The sequence below is a fragment of the Eurypyga helias genome, unplaced genomic scaffold (assembly GCF_000690775.1).
Source record: "Eurypyga helias isolate BGI_N326 unplaced genomic scaffold, ASM69077v1 scaffold39399, whole genome shotgun sequence".
NCBI classification, from domain to species: domain Eukaryota; kingdom Metazoa; phylum Chordata; class Aves; order Eurypygiformes; family Eurypygidae; genus Eurypyga; species Eurypyga helias.
In genome coordinates this window covers 948-19,914 of record NW_010270848.1, presented here as the reverse complement: position 1 = coordinate 19,914, position 18,967 = coordinate 948, and the positions used below count along the sequence as shown (strand labels likewise).

At 39.7% G+C, this 18,967-nt stretch overlaps 1 protein-coding gene across 1 annotated transcript; it reads right to left on the bottom strand.

The window, feature by feature from the left end:
- Positions 1 to 1,470: 1,470 nt before the first annotated feature.
- Positions 1,471 to 18,602, bottom strand: PANK3 (pantothenate kinase 3). The gene is made up of 7 exons (XM_010158604.1): positions 18,581 to 18,602; positions 10,331 to 10,683; positions 8,276 to 8,529; positions 7,455 to 7,631; positions 5,750 to 5,873; positions 3,024 to 3,149; positions 1,471 to 1,750 (listed from the first exon to the last, which is right to left on the bottom strand). Exons 2-7 carry the CDS (start codon positions 10,664 to 10,666, stop codon positions 1,700 to 1,702), a joined length of 1,068 nt encoding a protein of 355 aa, XP_010156906.1. The 5' UTR covers positions 10,667 to 10,683; positions 18,581 to 18,602; the 3' UTR covers positions 1,471 to 1,699.
- Between the last annotated feature and the right edge of the window lie 365 nt (positions 18,603 to 18,967).

The window sequence follows — 18,967 nt, the reverse complement described above, 5'->3', positions numbered from 1 at the left end:
AAAAAGCAACAATAATGGAACTGCATTTGCATTTGGCTTAACGAATTGGCTACTCAAAGTTACTGTACTCTTAAAGGACCACACAATTTGTTTTTAAAAGAACATATGATGTTAGTATGGGGCACTGAATTTTAAGAAAAGAAAGAGAAGACTGAAAATAGCACACAGAGGTTTCTAACACACCAGGTGGATGTGTCTGTGAATACAACACAGCCATGCTGTGGAACACTTGAGCAATGAGCTTTAAAAACACCTTAAAACACAACATATGAATGTGTTCTAGTCTGGTTGCTCCTCATGCACTTATAGGAAATATTTAACGTTAAAATAGAATCATAAAATTGGGTAGTTCTTTAGTCCACAGAAAGTCATATAGCTAATGACTGTATAATATTGTTACAAGTTTAAGATCCCACGCCCTGGCTTCAGGACACAACCTGTTACAACAATCACAACCGTAAATTTTAAAAGTATACAGAAAAAACCCAAGATCAGTTCCAGAGTATGGATTTTTATCCCAAGGCCACAATTTGATGAACGGTTCCATATTGCAAGTACACTAAATATTGGTCCGTTTGGTGTTGCAATACAAACTCTGATGCTGTCCTCAACTTCCAGAAACAAACTTCCAAATCCAAAAGCAAGCTAACAACCTCTCCTTTTCAACATCTAATTAGATTCAGATTAATTCTCCTAAAATGAAGGAGAAATCACATTTTCATATTAGTAGGATGGGGCAGAATTTTTCCAAACCTCCACATAAATAAGCCAAAGCATCAGAATTATGAGGACCTATATGTAGTCTATTTTATAAGGATTTCTCAGGCTTTGTGGTACCTTTACAAATAATGATGCACAATGTTAAAATTTATAAGACAAACCACAAACCCCCTCCCTCACCAAACAGAAGACACTTTGGAAGTCATGTCCTCAAAAACACCAAACCAATCCCAACCCTTAAAACCTGCCTTCATTAATCATTATTTTCCAAATCCAACCAAAGACAGGGGGGATCTTCCCAAAATACCAGCTCATCTTCAAATAAATGAAGAGGGCAAGTGAATAACTTCACAAAGCCTTCAAAACATCAACTGCTTAACCTGCTGCTTTGGCCAATTTTTTGTGTTTCTGTTCTTCCCACTGAAAATTAAACCACTTATTTACATTACACATAAAAATAATTACTACCCCTACTGCGGGAACAATTGTCTACCGTTTCCTCACCTTGTAGATAGTACCTTACTGTTTTTCAAGTTGTTTTCTGTAAGTACACATGGGATATTGTGCTCATAATATAGTGTAACTAATGAAAATAATTTGTATATAATTGATGAATGAATGAACTGATAGGCCTAAAGCCTCCGGAAAAAATCTGCAATATTTTCACACTGAGCACTTAAAGGATTGACATTCCTTTTTCTGGAAGCTTATTTTCAGAGGATGTATTGCATATTAGAAGTTCAATACTGGCTACACGTACCAAAGAACATCAATGATATCCCCAAGCATTTCACTTTTCAATGCCCAACAGAGTGAAAACCCCTTCCCTATAATGGAAATATTCAGTAGCTCATCACTTCTTAAAAATGGTTACAGAAAAATCTGTGATTTTCTTCTCCCCTCCCCAGATTTAGTTCCCATTACCAGAAACAAGTGTCATTCAGGTGGAAAATAGTTCAGTGTGGTGACATGTAGTATCTCAACTGAAGTTTGGCAGCCCGAGAAGAGCACCAACAGCTCCAAAGTATCCCTGTTCAAAACAAACAAACAAAAATATTTCAGGTTCAAGCAGGGGATTAAATTCTGCACTAACTGCATTTTCAATGACAACAAAGCAGCTGGTGGACCAATGCTACAGAGAGAACACCATACACTTTTAATACTGCTTTCGTAGTAAACTGTTAAAGTTTTGTGAAACACACATCCTCATGTAGCTTAAGAGATTCACCTCAAGCCTCTCCACACACTGCACGACTTCTAAGACATGTATCAGTGACTCCTAAAGCACAGAAATCAGGTGTGGATTAGTTTTGCTACAAGAGCTGCATATTTTGGTTGCCAAAGGCCCTGCAGGATCCATAGCAACACTATTCCTAAGGTACAAGTAAAATATTTCTTAAACTAACTACACCTCACATTGTTTATGAATTATGCCCACGCTTCAACACCATTTTTGGACTGTATATACGAACTGCATAGAACTCCCGCCCCCCCAATGAAATACAGGAGAGTTTGGAAACTACACTTGACCAGATGCAAAAACCTCTGAAAGGGGTAGAACTGACAAGGAACCATTCTGCTATTACTGCTGGCACTAGCACCAAAACAGTCAGCCTCAGGATAAGCGATAAAGGAAAAACGTTGTGAAATCCAGCTGAAGGGGAATAGATGTGCTGCTGTAATATTTGCAGACCAACAAACTGAGGACAAAAATTGCCAGCCCACTGTCAAGAAGCTACAGTCTCCCAACTGCTGCACCTGTAATTAACACTGGTTGCCTATATTTTAACCAAAACAGGTCAACTCCCAGCATTTCACAATGGTCTGGGCTGCAGAAGCTGCCCAAAGGCAGGTTAGTCCCAGAGCGTAATATCACCGCAGCTTCCAGGTGTATATGTGGCAGCAGGAAAGCAGTCCTTGTGGAAAGCAGTCTCAACTTTCAGGATGCTGCTCAAGCTCAGTTGAGAACAATGGTAAGTATTCCAAAGGCCCATGCTTTAGATGGCTCTGTAATCTTTTAAAATACAATACCGCTACTGTTGCTACCCAAAACCAAGGAAGGACTGTTGAACCATAACATGTTTTTTTCCCCTCTCCAAATACCTAGTGTGACTTGATGTAGCCAAGGGACTGAAGTACTTCCCTGGCAGAGAGCTGTTCCCAGAGAACCAATGCAGTAGGAGAAACCTCCTCTTATTTTTGATGTTTATCAAGTTCTTGGTGTTCTCAGGTTATCACACAAGAGCTACGCAACACATGCATTTATGGTAAAAATACATACAGATAAGTGACCCACAGCATACCTCATGTTCCAGGAACAAGGCCTTCAGCTGGCCTTTTGACCAATAATCCAGTGCATATGCAAGAAGCTTCATTGACAAAGTATTCACACGTAAAAAATTGCCAACAAAAACAACTCTGTTTATTTTCTAAAAAGAGAAAAACAGCAAAGGATTAAGTCTTTTTACTGCTTAACACAGCTTTGAAAAATTAAGCTGTGAAAGAACAGACTGTCTCGAGCAAGAAAAAAACCCCACCAAAACCAAACAACCCGCAATTAAAACATAGTTCCAAAATTTAAAACACAGCATACTTGGGGAAAAGGACAAACCACACAACCCTCAAGAATTAAAGGACTTAATTTATAGAGAAGTAGCATTTCTGTTTCAACTGAAGTGTGCACTTTCAGTAATTAAGCCAAAGAAACAACCCAGCTAAAAGTGAAATTAAATGAAAACCACTTCTATTTTGTAGAGAAGACTCAATGCCTTCATAGCCCTGTACAATGCTGCTTGATCCATATGCAACAAGGCAGCACTGTAAAGAAGCCGAAGACAGTAAGATGTAACAGATGTTCTTTTCATCTTCAGACCTCAGTACAAGACTAGACTAAGATTTAAATACTCCAAGTGAGCTGGGAATTTTCATTAAGTCAAATGTAAAAAATGTGAAAATTGTTCAGTCTTCCCCATTCACTGAAATAAAACCAACATTAAGTGGAAGCAACATTAAACACTGGTTTACTGACATAAGAGCAAGAACCAAAGAAAATTTAATTGTGTTAGTGCCTAACATAAGTGCTTATTTAAGCACTTAATTAGGTTAGATGAATACTTGTACCCGAGTCGCTACAAAAACTAGTATGATACTTCAACCTGTATTCAAATGACTAACATGCAACTGTTCTCAGCATCTTGATTAGTTCACAGTGAAGACAAAATAAACACTGTGAAGGCACCCAATCAAAACAATTCTGCTCCATAGCAGGGAGCCGAAATTTTATCTTTATACATCAATTCAAGTTTGTGGATCCCTGTCAACTGTTTTTTACAATTTGTAGTTCTATGACATAGTTGGAATTAGACAAAAAAAACCCTTTTGGAATAAAGCTAATTTGTGCTGTTTATGGGTTCTGATTTCTACTCATTTACCCTCATCCTTGAGTATTAATTGCATATATTTGCCTCAGACTAATAACATGAACTTTCAACTTCACCCTTGTTTTACCTCTTTTGTTATCAAGCTATGGCATAAAGCAAGAAAGGCATAATTAACTCAATACCCACAAATGAATTTTTTTGGAATAAAGCTAATTTGTGCTGTTTATGGGTTCTGATTTCTACTCATTTACCCTCATCCTTGAGTATTAATTGCATATATTTGCCTCAGACTAATAACATGAACTTTCAACTTCACCCTTGTTTTACCTCTTTTGTTATCAAGCTATGGCATAAAGCAAGAAAGGCATAATTAACTCAATACCCACAAATGAATTTTCTTCTCCAAGACAGACATGAGGGAGTTTTTTTTTGAAGCAAATTGAGGGAGAACCTGCAATATTAAACCCAGAAAAAAATAATATTGGTCTGGCTCCTAAGCAAAAAGAGAGCTACTGCAGCTAACAATGTTGTTGATATTTCTGAGACTATCACCTCCATAGATTTTAAGCAGAACTCTAAATACAGTTACCCTTAGTCTTTGATCCATATGCTGTTACGAAACCTGTTACGAAACCTCACTTTATCCAAAGCTTGTTGACAATGAAGAATAAAATCCGTGGTGCTCAGACACCCATATCTGCTATGCCTATATTTAGTATTCTTTCCTAGGTTCTTGACTGTCCATGCTAACATTACTGAAACAGAACACATACTGGTTCTGTTTAGCAGAGCTTTTAGAAACAGAAAATGGCAGGAAATAGTCTCTGTATCAACCAGCATGATCACAGGTGTCAAAACAATTTGAAGTCTCAAGTATTGGTAAAAAATTAGAAATAGTAGTTAACTAGAAGCAAGACTTTCTACGAGCTTTAATCAGAGAATCACTTCAGCTTGAAGCAACTGCTGGAGGCCATCAGGTCCCATGCACTACTCAAAGCAGGGCTTGCAGCAACTTCCAACCCCTTGAAACTCTCCAAGGATGCATGGTCCAATCTTTAAGTCCATGTTTCAGGGCATACTCACTCTCATCGTGAGCATTTTTTTTTTCATTTATACCAATTACAATTCCCTTTGTTATAACCTGTGATCATTGCTTCCCACCTTCTGCTGTGCATAGCCTTCCCTATAACCCTTCCTAGAGACCGGTGTTACTTCCTGGGTTTACTGCGTTTAAATCCCCCATGGTTGCTTGTGGCATGAGAACCAAGGCTTAAAGGTCCTCTTGTACCTCATGCTGCCTGTGTTTGTGTACAGAGACCTAAGTTGGGCCCACCATCATCCTGTTTTCGCAAGTGGACTTCAAGTCCTTTCCTCACAACATTCTGTGCTCCCCCACTTGTCTGCAGGCTTTGGGCTCCATTCCCTAACAAAGCTGGTTTGAAGCCCTCCTCATCAGGTTACTCTCTCCATGTGCAAAGATATCCTTGTCCCACACCTCCAAAGACAGTCATATGCTGAACCAATTCCCAGTTCATTATTACATGAATTTGTTTCATCCAAGAACAATAATACATCATTTTAGCAGTCATTTAATCTGAAACCAAATAACAGACCTACAGATAGATCACTTCCTTCTCAGAAGTTTTTACCTCATTTACTGCACACATCCGGGCAATAGACCCAATGTTATTGGTGATGGTGACCAATATGGCTCTTGCAAGATCTTCTTTACTAACTGACTCTCTCTTCTCTTTGTAGATCATATTCCCAAAACTGTAACAGGAAAAATTTCCTTTAAGTACCAAGTGATTCATGTACATTTGAAGCAATTTCAGAATGTAATTTTTATACTGTAACAGAACTTAAATCTCGTGTGTTCTTAAGGAGCTCCCTTTAAGTCAGTTAGCAAATACTGCACTTTGACAACTGACACTACGATGTGTATTTATTCCTTCACAGGAAACAATCAAACTTGTTACAATAACAACCTCTGATAAAATATTTGCTTAGATTGTTGACTTCCATGAAGAAGCATCTACAGCAAAAAGTAGTCTTATTCTTAGGCAACATCACTCTCCAAACCTAGTCATTGTAAATTAAGTCAACGACTAAGTCTGACTGGTGTGTCCTCCAACTCCTCATGCTTGCTTCCTCACTCACAATATCTATCCAATCCTCTATTTTCCAAGTAGAAGTAAAACAGAGAGGAGTTGAATGGTTTTATGATGGGACAAGTCCTCTGAAACAGAAAATCAACAGCTATTTAGGTTGTATAAATGCAGAGTTCTGGAAGGACATTTCCATTACTATACACAGGAAATCATTCCTTATGAATTATATAAAAAAAAGGAAAAACAAGACAGGAATCCATAGTTATGCATGATATTTTGCCACTAAGGATTCTACACCCTATTTAAGTCAATTCAAGGAGCCAGACTCCTGATTATTCTGCCACTTGAGTTTTACTCAAATAGTCATTAAAGATCCCAAGAGACTTAAAAAGTAAATGAGGACAAAAAGTACCTATACAGAGGTACCAATACAGAGTAAGTTAAGATGTACTGGCTGGAAGCGTAAAGTTTGCACATATGAAAACCTCTCAGCACATGCTCTCTGAAGAGGCTTGGACTTAGCTGGCTGGAGAGGGAGAAGAATGAAGAGCTCATACTACTGAATAAGAGCAAAGATGTAATGAACTCTTTTGGACATATTAGTTTCACTCCCAAAGTTTATTTTTCTTACATTTTTTAAGGGTAGAAAAGCTGCATCATCATCAATAATCTTCCCCCATGGAAATAAAACTTGCAGCTATGACAAATTTTCTCTGTAAATGGCAGTAAATTATGTTAATTCTCATGGTGTTCAGGTTCAACAGCTTTTACAAGTGAGAAAAATAGTTGAAACACTATGCCAGAGGCATGTACTGACAGCCATGCACCAAAAAACAGCAGTCTTTCAAAAAAATAAAGATACTACTGCAAGAGCCAACAAAAATGCCTTCTTCCACTCACCTTCCTGCTGGACAACGGCCCTATTAAAAGATTCGAGGAAGTAAAAAGGTAATCTGATTTGTTCTCCCTCTACACTTTGTTCTTGCCACTGCTGCGATCACCTCACATTCTCTCCGACTCATGCAAAACTGCCTACGACATAACACATGTGCTTTCTTCAGTTCCTAGCCAGCAGGTACCTGCAGTTACATGTGGCTTTAAACCTTCAGGAAAACTGAATATACATACTTTTAGGATGAAAATGTAACTTGACTACAATAAAAGTTTGCAAAAAGCAGTTGAAGTCTTGTTTTTGAAGCTCTCCAAACCAGCCAAAGTACCGACAAAAGGATCTCTTGTTTACCTGGATGCTACAGCCCATCCTGGCAAGCCAAACCTTTCATAGTCTCCTCCATAAATATCTCGAACCAGCTTGTCGGCGTGTGTGCTGTCTCCTTTGGATGCCATTTCCAGAGCTTCTTCAAAACTTTCACAGCCCGTCAACAAACTGCATAAACCAAGAAAGGTCCCTCCACCTAGACTAAGAAAGAAAACTAGTTGCTTTTAAATAGTATTTCCTCACATCAAAGCTTCTTATGTCTGATAAAGCAAATAAACAAATCAAGCCCTCCAAGTTAAGATACCGAGCTGTCTGCTTTCTTGCTCAAGGATCACTACAGTACTATTTATTGGTTGTAAATCAAGTTAACATTTATGTAAGGCACTTACAAGAGGCTAACCGTACAGTAAGAGTTAACAAATAGTTATAAACTCTCAAAATTTAAGCTGGAAGACTTAACGGGAAACTAAAACTCCCTAAATACCCACATCATGCCACCGACTCTGATCCTGGCTCATTTTCTGTAAGATGTGTGGACATATTCTTATGGAGAAAGAGTAACAGGTTCACTGGACACATCATCAAAACTTTAGGCCAAACATATAAAACTCATGACAGCGCACTTCTAGCACTCATCAACCGATACAGAAGATACTGGCTTAATAGCAGAACTATTGGGATGGGCTTCAATGAATGCAGCTGTAAAGTGAAGATAAAATACTTTTTCATACTACAGAGCAAGGGAAGGGATAGGTGTGGGGGGAGGTCAGGGAGAGGAATCACTTTGAAAACAGAAGGCCCATTGTTCCATAGACTTACAACCCCAATTTAGGTATTTAAGTTACCTTGTTCCAGTTACTCTTTTATAGTTGTCTTTGGAATGGACTGATAAAATACTGACTCCTGAGCCAATGTTAACAACCAGCAACGGGTATGGATCATCCAGGTTAAAAGGCATCTTTTGGCATCTCTCAGGATCTGAGGCATTTTCAAAATAATAGCACTCTGCCTGGCCGTTGAAGCTGACAGAGTCTATGTACAGTAAGCCTTTGACAAGGCAGTCAAGCTCATCCAGTTTGTGCAGCTGGAGGTTTCCAATCTGTGTTAGAAGAGAAGAGACCGTGTCAACATGCTCTAACATTGCTTAAACCTGCTACAAGCTGATGAGTATATTTGTTCTGCCTTGCTTTAAGAAGCTGAGGCAACTAATTCAGGAACTTCAATTCCACTATAAAGCCAACAAAGAATTCAGAGGTGAATTCTGAATATACCAATTAGCAAATTACTCTGACTATACTTCTCAGACTTGGATCAAGAACAGACAGGCAGTATAAATATCTGCTTTAGTAAGCCCAAAGATAACTTGAGATACACAGACATTAATCCACTGAAAAGTTAGCAACATTTTTCATCCACCTAAATAAAAAAAAGGTCAGCAAATATGCTGGAAGTGCCATTGAGTGTCATCATGGTGAAACTCACACATCTTTTTAAGGTTTGTGGATTTCCTCCCCCATCTTAGAAGTCAAAGTAATTTCTAAGATGTCAGCAGATAAAAACCTAAGATAAACACCCCAATGGCACCATACTAACTGTTCCTGGAACTTTATTAACACTCTAAGGATCATAAGGAAACTACAGGTCAGAAATTCTAGAGAACTTCAGGCTTGTTACAGTTCTTCATCAGTTTTGCACATGACATAACTGCCGTTCTCTCATAAAGCAGAAAGACAATTTAACAGATACTGTGCTTTCCAAGAAAGCTGTAATTTCACACTGTACTTAACCCAGTTTAACTCTAGGCTTTCACAGAGTGATCACGCTCTTCTCCCTTACCAGGAGGTTCCACCAGTTAGAGTCCAATCAGGGAGCTAGTCCAAGAAAAAAAACCCCGTAAAGTCTACCTCTGGACCAGATGAGCTGACAGATCACTTGCCGTTCAATTACGAAGTTGCATAATTGGCCGGGATGGCTCACCACTGACTGCCATCAGCACCAGGTCACAGCACCGCCAGTCCTTTCCCCTTCTCCCTCATCCCTTCCGCTTTTCTTGCCATCCCACAATCTCACAACCATGAAGCTTCACCATTGAACAGATCAGGGAACTGTTCCAACCTCATTTTTTTCTGTGGGGCTTTAGAGAATCGATTAGTTCTGCTGTACAAACTGTGACCGTACCCTGCCAACAGTTGTACCAGCTCAACACAAGACTGGCACAGGAATGGAAATACCAGCAGATTTTTGAAACCAAACATTCTGTGCTATTTAAAGTCTTGTCTCTAGAAGCATTTCAGGTCTGCAGCCACTTTAAAACTAGGGCACATGCACGCTGGATACTGCGGTAAGATTCTCCGCTAGAAACAACCATATTCACACAGAAATTGCATCTGAACAAATAATCAGTTTTGATCATCAAGGGAAGAGTTAAAACGCCTCAGGAAAACCCCAAACCTCTCTGCAGTTGAAAAAAGACTGTCTTTGAGATGTGTGTTTGGTAACAGATCTCTAAACAATGCGCTGGACTAGAGTGAGGATAATCCCACTGGCGAACACTGAAAACCGATTAAAGACTGCTTAGGAAAGAAAATCCGAAGCACAGTTTAAGCACGTTTCCCATCAGAGACAACGCAGATTAGAAAATGGTTAACTTCCACAAAGGTCTCCTGCATTTCACTGTATTAATGGCAGTTTCCAATCAGCTATTAGCATTAGAGCTTCATGTTTACGATGATGATGATGTCAGAAAGCATATTTCTAGATTATCATACTTTATACTGAAAAACTAAGGAGCAATTCATCTTTCAGCATTCCACAGTTTTTCCAAAACACTGCTTATTTTAACCCATCATCAGCAATGTTTTTAGCACCAGCTTCAGTAGAAGGGAAGACAGGCTACCTACTGTGCGAAAGTCTTCTTCAAACTTGTAAGCACCACCACCGGTGGCACAGAGCACCGTATGTAGTGTTGAAAAGTTTTTATTTCTTCCCATTTGGATAAAAGTAGGCAAATCATGAGTCGGGAATCGAATAAAGTGCAAGTTGCCTCTTCGAGCAAAAATCGTTAAGTCTTTCAGCTCAAGGTGGACGTCTCGAATGCCGGTGGATCCATAGGCTACATTGGATGTCAGGTATTTGCGGATGCTCTTCAAGCTTTCAACTTCCTCCTGCTCCTCCTCTGCAGTGATATCAATAGGTTCAAAATATGCAAGTTTCACCAAAGTTCCCCCGATGTCCATGCCAAACCATGGAAAAGCTATAAGGATACAAGAATAGGTTGATTAGCTTTGTTAAAGAGCAAAAGCAATACATGTAACAAGGCTAAACCAAGGCTCTACTTTCCAACAAGACATTAACAAAAATCCTCACAGGAACAAAGAATTACTGCGCATTTCCATGACACGATCTTAAATATCCCTCTGGCCGTAGGTAAGATTGGAAATGTGAGCAACGATTTACACGTTTAAACGCCGTCACGTGTGCTCAGAAAGCCCAAGCAAAACCTCCCCAAACCATACCATAGCCTTCATACCAACTCATAAAGAAAATTCAACCACTTTTTTTTGAGAATAAAGGATTACAATAACCTCCACTCCTAAAATAATAGCTTTGGCATAGCTTAGCACAAAGACAGTCATGAGAAAGCAGGTTACACGTGGTCGCTGACAACAGCATCAGCAGAGGTATTCCTCCTCGAACAGCTGCCTTTGCCCATGTAACGTTTTTCATTTGAGGGAAGAATTAATTTATTTGCATGTATTTTAAAAATTGACACAATTAAGATGCCCTGTTTATGGAGGTGAAGAGAGCTGTTCATATATCCCCTGAAGTTACAAAGGGCCAGCAAAAAGTACTACTAAGTATTATATGCAAGACAGAAAATTAATACTACTGAATCTAGGTTACATTTCTTCTTTTATTTTTTGTACCTTGAATAGAAAGTGTTGTTTTGTAATGTGGAAATTCCCCCTAAACCACAAGTATTATGTCTTTGTCACTTTTGTGTGACGACTGTAATTCCTAACAAGGATTCTATGGTTTATGACATCTAGGACCATGATTTGAACATGTTCCTATCAATAAATCTTCCTAACTGTGTGTGGTGAAAGAGATACTCAGTGACCCTACAGCAAACACATCATCTTCATCTGAGAGGCTCCCCACTGTTACCTCCCAGAAACAGTGTTTAAAACTTAATTTGTAACCTTAAGAAAGATCCTGAAGATCCAGCTGGGAAGCTCCTATACTTGTTTCCTAATTGACACTAACTTGATGGGTAGGGGTTTTTTTGAGGGATGGTGGTGGTTTAATATTTTGTAGAGTTGTAACTTATTTCTTCAGATGCAATTCATATATTACAGAGGCATGAAACAAAGGAACAAAGCCGAAAATATGTTATATATATTCATCATGAGTAAGATTAAGTATGTTGAATTTACATTACTGGCAGGATGTATCCTTCAGAAGCATGGCCTACCAAAATATGTTCATGTATTTAGCCAAGGCTGGCTGTGTGACAGTTCATTTAGAATACAAATGCAAAAATTAAGAAAAAAAAAAAACAAGAGCCCAATGAAACATAAAAGTTGCCTCAACTTTCAGGAATGGATGTCAGGAAAATATTGTCAGATATTAACAAAAAAATTATTGAATCAGTAACCTTACTCATCCTGAAAAACAAGATTTAAATACACGGATAAATTCTGTGAGTAAAATATAGCTCCAAGTGGGAGTAAAGAAGCTCTACAAACTGGATGTTCTATAAAGCTGAGATCTAAGCGTAAGACTAAGCATGAAGTCACATATGAATTGACTTTATGACTTCTTTACACTGTGACTCTGGACATAAGATTTAACATCTTACTGTTTGATCCCAATTAAGTGATGATTTATTACAAGATCTCACTAAGTTTCAGCCCCATGTTGTAAACATTGTCACAAGACCAAAACTGAGGAAGTTGATTCACCCAGCAGACCCAAAAATGTCTGTAGGAGTCAATCCAACGCATTCAGAATTTAACTAGGACACAGCAAGCCAAGTACTACCTAAAATACTTGGGATTCTTCCTGTTAGTCAGTGGGTCTCCTGACTAACCAGGATCTAGTCTTCCACAAGAAGAAAGGGGGAAACAGCTCTAAGTTCAAGCGATTAGCTTAAGGAAGATTTGGTGCAAGATTTGGCCTGTTTGTCAGAAGATCCACACCACCCTGTGTTAAATGATCCAAAAGCCCTTTGCAAACATAGCATTAGTCACATCTCTCAAAATCTTAAAGGTTATGAATCTTGTAAACCAACTGAAAAACCGGAACAGTTGAACTGTAAGGAAGTTTATTCCTGAATTCCAATGAGAACATATTTTATGCTGAAAAGTGGGACCACGCTGTACAATGTCAGTTTCTGGGTTAACAGAGTGATCTTAACAGCCATTTCGGATTCTAAGACTTAAGAAATAGGTCAGTTTTCACCTCTGCGACAAACCCCGAGAAGGGTCACATTCTTCTACTGAAAATCTGTCAAGATTGGCTGGCAAGTACATTGCTCAGGTTTCATCTGCAAGGTGCAGGAGTTGGGACGAGCAACTGGGACCACATACTGTTAACTTACTCCTTGTACCAGCAAGCCAGAAGAAGATACTACACAAGGATTGTTGTGTGTAAGCCACTCTTGACTGGCTTATACACACGTCTAGCCAGGAAAAGGAAAGTAACTTTGTTTTTGAAACACAGACGGGAGCACAGGGTTGCTTGAACTGTGGCTGTGATTCTGGGACTGCAAGGATGCAACATTTATCCATGCCTGAGCTACCTTAAATATTAGAAGTACACTGACTCAGCATTAGAATGTAATTGTACATGGACACAACATACATTGTTAACTCTCGTATTGCGGCAGCCTTCAGATCAGTTTGCTTTGGGATCTTGGCTCAGGATATACTGTATGTGGATGCAGGGGGAATGGAGAAAACAGGAACCCACGTAAGAACAGCAGTTCCTCTTCCAATTAAAGTGATTTCATTTGCAGGGTTAAAGTAAGGGCAGAGAGAGATTCAGGATGGAGGACTACTCTGAAAATACACTGTGGAGAGCACACTCGAGATCCCTACAAGATTTCCTCTCCAGAGGGCTGCCAGGCTAATCATGGCAACAGCTGGAGATGACACACCTACTTTAAGTCATGCCATACATACACGGAAGCTGTGCATTACTTTACACCAATGTGAGCGCTCTGCTTAAGGTCACGTTGCTACTCTTTGAGGTATGTTCGAAGCCAAGAGTTTTCATTCTTTACGGTATCTGCAGCATTATAGCAGCATCTGTAGCTGGTCTCAAAAAAAAATCACGAAAAAATTAATTCTGAGGCAGTCTTGTGCTTGAAAGCTGTCTTGGAACCTGACAAAAATAGCGTGGCACGTACCTTGAGCTGAAAATACACAAGTCATTCCATTAAAAGTATTTTTATACGCAGATCTGTGGGCCACACTTGGAGTGAGAGATTTAGGAGCAGAATGACAGCAGCACAATCTTTTGAAAAAAATATCCCCAGACATCAGCTTGATCCTTACAGCAGTCATAGTTAAAGAAGCGTGCCTGCATGAGACCAATAGCAATTGGACAACCTTCATTCCAAGCTTACAGCTCCACAGATACCAGGTTTGAGGACTTGTGCAACCATAACCATCCTTCCACAGCTTCAATTCATAAGGAGTGTCAACGCACCTGCATAAAAACTGGGCTGCTTCTGCAGCTCTATGGGGATTTGGTCTTTAAAAAGTTTTTCTCAGCTCTTCCTCTTTATAACCATTCTTATTCCTAGGAAGACTTTACAGGAAATGACGCATAGCTCCGAAGTATTTCTTGCTGAGAATTTAACTGCTATTCACAGAACAAATCCAGTGCCCTGTCTTAGTTCTAAGTTCAGTTCCTCGCTGCAGAGCTCAGCTGCAGTTTGAAAAAAGAAAAGCATGAATCGAGCTTTTTACTCAACAAGCCCAATTGCCTTGGACAGACTACATCAAACTGCTTCAAAACCATGCATTTTGCTTTCAGGAATTCAAGCCAGGCTCTATTTAAGAATACATAAAATACGTATCTCTACTATCTGAGCTAAGTGGAACACAAACTGGGAAGTCAAAACCCATGTGGTTTCATGCGATAGTTCAGTTCGGTGTGAAGTGTCTCAGGACAGCAACAGGAGTATCACAATATCCAACCTCCTTAATTCCAAATCCAGATTTTCTTTCAGCCCCCAGCTGTGCCAAGAGCCACTGTGGTCCCTACGTAGACACAGCAATCAGGAACCTTTTCTGTAGAGTAAGATTGTTCCATACATGCTGTGAAGACAGCTTTGAGAGACAACCTGCTCAGAGTTAAAAAAAATGTTGAAGAGGATTCCCTAGAACTATTTCCCGTGACATCAAAAAGCATTTGTGGCATGGGAGGAGCGCTGTCAGGAGGTGCTGTGGTCAAGCAACATTGCAGCAGCTCTGCCTAGTGAGAAAACCCATGATGATGGTTGTTGGTTGTCTCTTATAATTATTCTTTGGAGCTAGACAGGGAGACCTCCTTCTCTTGTGCTTGTACTTACCAGGTTCTTGGAGTACATAGTTTCTGGAAGCAATCTTAAGGTTAGTTATATCTTATCATACAAGGTCTTTATATGCCAGAAGGAAGTGATTACGGTAAGAAGCCATTCTCATGCCAATACAAGCACAAAGGTTGAAGTGTTTTCCTTTCCTATGGGTTCTGCTTCAGCAAAGCAGAGGACCTTCAAAGTTCCCCACCCAGACCACATACTAGTATTTTGACTCTGTACACCCACTTTGTATCCAAAGCTGCAGGAAGTACACACTCAAAGACTTTACTACCCCTCATTCAGTCAAGCATAGCATTCTTCAGTTTAAAGTTCTATTTGTATTTAGCTTTTCAAGAGTGAGAGCAGATTATTTGTAACCCCCTTCCTAGGAATGTAATGACACACTTGAAACACCAATAACTTTAAAATACTTCCTTCTTACTGCAAGATAAAACAACAGTTTGGGTCAACCCTGCATTAAACTACCGAGAACTAACCTTTGAAGAAGAGTAGCTACCCTCTAACTCAAACTTGGAGCTTTGCACCATTAAGAAAAAAAAATTAAAACCATAGCTGTCAGAGAACAAATGACCAGATTTGGTGTCATCTTTGTAGGAAGCTTATGTGTTATTAAGACTTAAGACCATTGCACTTCAAGCACAAACATGGCTTGGGGTACAACTGCTGAAGTGTGCTGCAGTTTGTGATTCTATACTGGCTTAAAATTCATGAAATGGGAAAGATTATGAAATCACATGAAAACTTTACTTCTGCCGGCACTGTGACAGTTCTTTATGAACGTATGCAGTATTATCAGTTCTGATGCACAAACTTATCTTCTAATTCAGCTCCGTATGTAGCCTTGAAAACAAAGCTAACCTTGATCTCATTCTTATCTGATCACTGACAAGACAAACAGGTTAACTATATACAAGTTATACTTAACTATTACAGAGTTAGTGTTTACAAACACAGAAACTTAAGCTAAACGTATCCTGAAGTTTCTCCAAATACATTTTCCCCTGTGTAAATACATACGTTCTTACACTTCTGGTATTTCCCTAAAATATCTACATACAAGAGACTGAAAATTAATGGCAAACTCTAACACCTGAATCAGCTAGCAGTCTAAGGTAGCCAACATGTCCAACCGGGCAAGTTAAGAGAAAAAACAAAGGCTGTTGACCTGCTAAATCAAGTGGGAGTAACCTGATGGCTATGCGGCAAAGTGCATGTTACACGATGTATGCCTGCGAGCCTCTACAGAGTAAAACTTCACATCAAGTGACCTCAGCCCTTGAGAGATCAGTTTCTCTGCTTAACTACTTTTGTAACAGGTTTTTAGTTCAGAGAACCCAAGTCCAGCTCAAAGTAGATTTAGGCTGGACAGAATGAAGACACGAATTAATTGTACTGTCACATACTCTCATTTGCCTCATGGGAGAAATTCTCTCCCTTCTCCATCAGACTGTGACCTGACCACACTTTCCCACTCAGTCACCTCTAATTGCCCTACAGAAAAGCCACCTTTACGCGTGGGAGGACATGTGCTAACCGCCAATTACTGTAACTGCTCTTCATTAGGTTTAGCACATCTACCAGTGGATACCATGTAAGCCTAATACAAGCGGGAGTATCACTGCTTTCATGTGCTCCCTCCTTGCTCATTCTGTTGATTTTGTTGACATTTCAGCAGCAATCTCTTTGGGGATAGGTGTTTTCATTACAGTGAGATACAGCAGGCAGAGGCATAATCTAACACTTTCAGATACACAGTATAACCTGTGCCTGGCAGTATTAACCCACTGGTGGACATACATTTTTCAACTGCAGTGAAATGAGAACCTGTAACATCTGCTAGGGGCTAATAATCAGCTTTCAAGAACTAATAAGAAAATGCTAGGATACCATAAGACTAGGCAGCAAGTTTTACAAACAGAAAAATCAAGTTAAAAGAGATTCTCCAGCAACCTAAATGGATTTTTCATCAATTTTACTACACAAATCCTGCACGAGATCACTGTCCACAGAACCACATTTGAGAAAATATTTTCTTTTCTTTATATTGACAAAGCATTTTGCACATCTCTACTATGGACTTTCATACATTAATGTGTCTCATTTCCCCTGAAGTGAAACACAAGCATTTGTTCTCAAAGTATTTTAAATAAACAATTAAAAGAAACAAACTGTAAAAAGTAACATATACTGCGTACTAAATATTGTAAGTCTTTGCCTTTCCTGCAGCCGTCCATTGCAGCCCAGAGCCAAGATGAAGGACTCCACCTCCCCGGAAGAGCACAGCATGCTGGCACTTTCCTCCTCTTGCCTCACCTTCCCCCGCCAACATGAAGAGCTCTCTCTGAATGAGTGGCTCTCCTCTTCCCTTCAGACAGACCTCATGCAGCAGCAGTTCTGCACCACTCTCTGCTCTCACATTTATCATCTCCACCCCCTAACAACCTTTGGAAGCTTGTTTTACAACTGCCAGCCATCCTTCCCCATAGGCATTTCCTCAGAAGAGCTATCACGCAATTACTGGTGGGAAGGTTCCTCCGGAGGTCAGCTAGTCCAATGGCTCAGTCACACCAGCAGGATAGTTGCCAACCCTAAGTGAGGTCAACTGCAGCTTTGTCCAGCCAAGACTTGAAGACCTCTGAAGTTTTTCAAGAATCCTCCAAGGACAGAGACTCCAACACCCTCTCCAGCTTCCACTAACTCCTTAGTACAAGGTTGGATTTCTGCTATCCTCCTTTAAAACGCCTATCACCTCCCATGATCTGCAAAACAAATTTTAATGACCCTTTACTAGCCCCTTTCAAGACAGCCGATCTCAGAAGCCATGTTCCATAAATTCAGCTGCATTTCTCACAGTTGGTACAGCAGCAGCAACAGCACTAGCCAGGTGACACTGTGAAAGGGCAGCATCTCTACCCAGTGTATCCACATCAGAAATTCTGACCCTGATAAGCCTCTCCATTTTACCCTCACCTCTCATGACATACCTGGCACTTGGTGCGATCACGCTTTCTTTCATGATGCTGAACACGACAGAGAGCAGGCTAAAGCAAACTTCTCAATCCCACTTTGCAGGATATTAAAGAGACCAATGACTTCTCGCTAAATAATGATTAACCATCTTTCTCCCGCATCTAATTTGGCTCCAGAACAGATGATTCAGTACTCACATCACCTAAGAAACATATACCCACTCAAGCAGTTGTCTCGTGAAGTGTCTACAACTGTCTTAGCCAAGCAGTTTGTAACTAGGCAGTCTGAACGTGATCCTGTGAACACAACTCAGCTTTCAAGTCAATCTGAGTATATAAGCCAAATCAACAGCAGTATTTGGGTACCAAAGCCCCTGCACATCAATGGACTTTTCCACCTTCAGTGCTTTTTATGGATCTGCTCCTCTTCAAACACTCAGCTGCTCTCCTACTTCATTCAGTGTGACTAACCAGGAGCAGAGATCTGCAGAACGAGTCTAAAGTTCATTGCCTACGAAACCAAGTGCTATTACCTTTAAAAAAGCCACCAGCTTCAAAATACGTTAAAGGGTCAAGATGAAATAAACAACATGGTTTGACACTATCCCTCCTCTCCACTGCTTACGCAGTTCCAATTGTTTATGGTTTCCATCATAAAACCAACATCAAAGTTCAGGCTCATGAACTGGAAGAGCACAGCTAGAAATTTAGCATATTTAAGCAGTTAAAACTTCTTGATAGCATTTGGCATTATTTAAACATGATGTTTAAACCCACCACTATAGAAAACTAGTCTTCTGAGGCCCAGCAGAGGCACTCCTGAAATCAGCAGATTTCTGCCAATTCTGCAGTAATATTCTCACCATATTCTCAGCCATATTCTCACCATTTTAAATTACCAAATCACTATAATTACCAAACCACTATAATGTCTTACAGCCAATTACTGCTTCAGAGGCTTGATATCATTCCTCAAA

What these genes read in the sequence shown, in the direction of transcription:
- PANK3 (XM_010158604.1), bottom strand. Translation starts at nt 10,666, where the DNA reads ATGGACATCGGGGGAACTTTGGTGAAACTTGCATATTTTGAACCTATT. An exon ending in GGATGGGCTGTAGCATCCAG is followed by an intron (nt 5,874 to 7,454) that starts GTAAACAAGAGA and finishes TTCCTGTTACAG; the next exon opens with TTTTGGGAATATGATCTACA. An exon ending in GGATGTGTGCAGTAAATGAG is followed by an intron (nt 3,150 to 5,749) that starts GTAAAAACTTCT and finishes TTCTCTTTTTAG; the next exon opens with AAAATAAACAGAGTTGTTTT.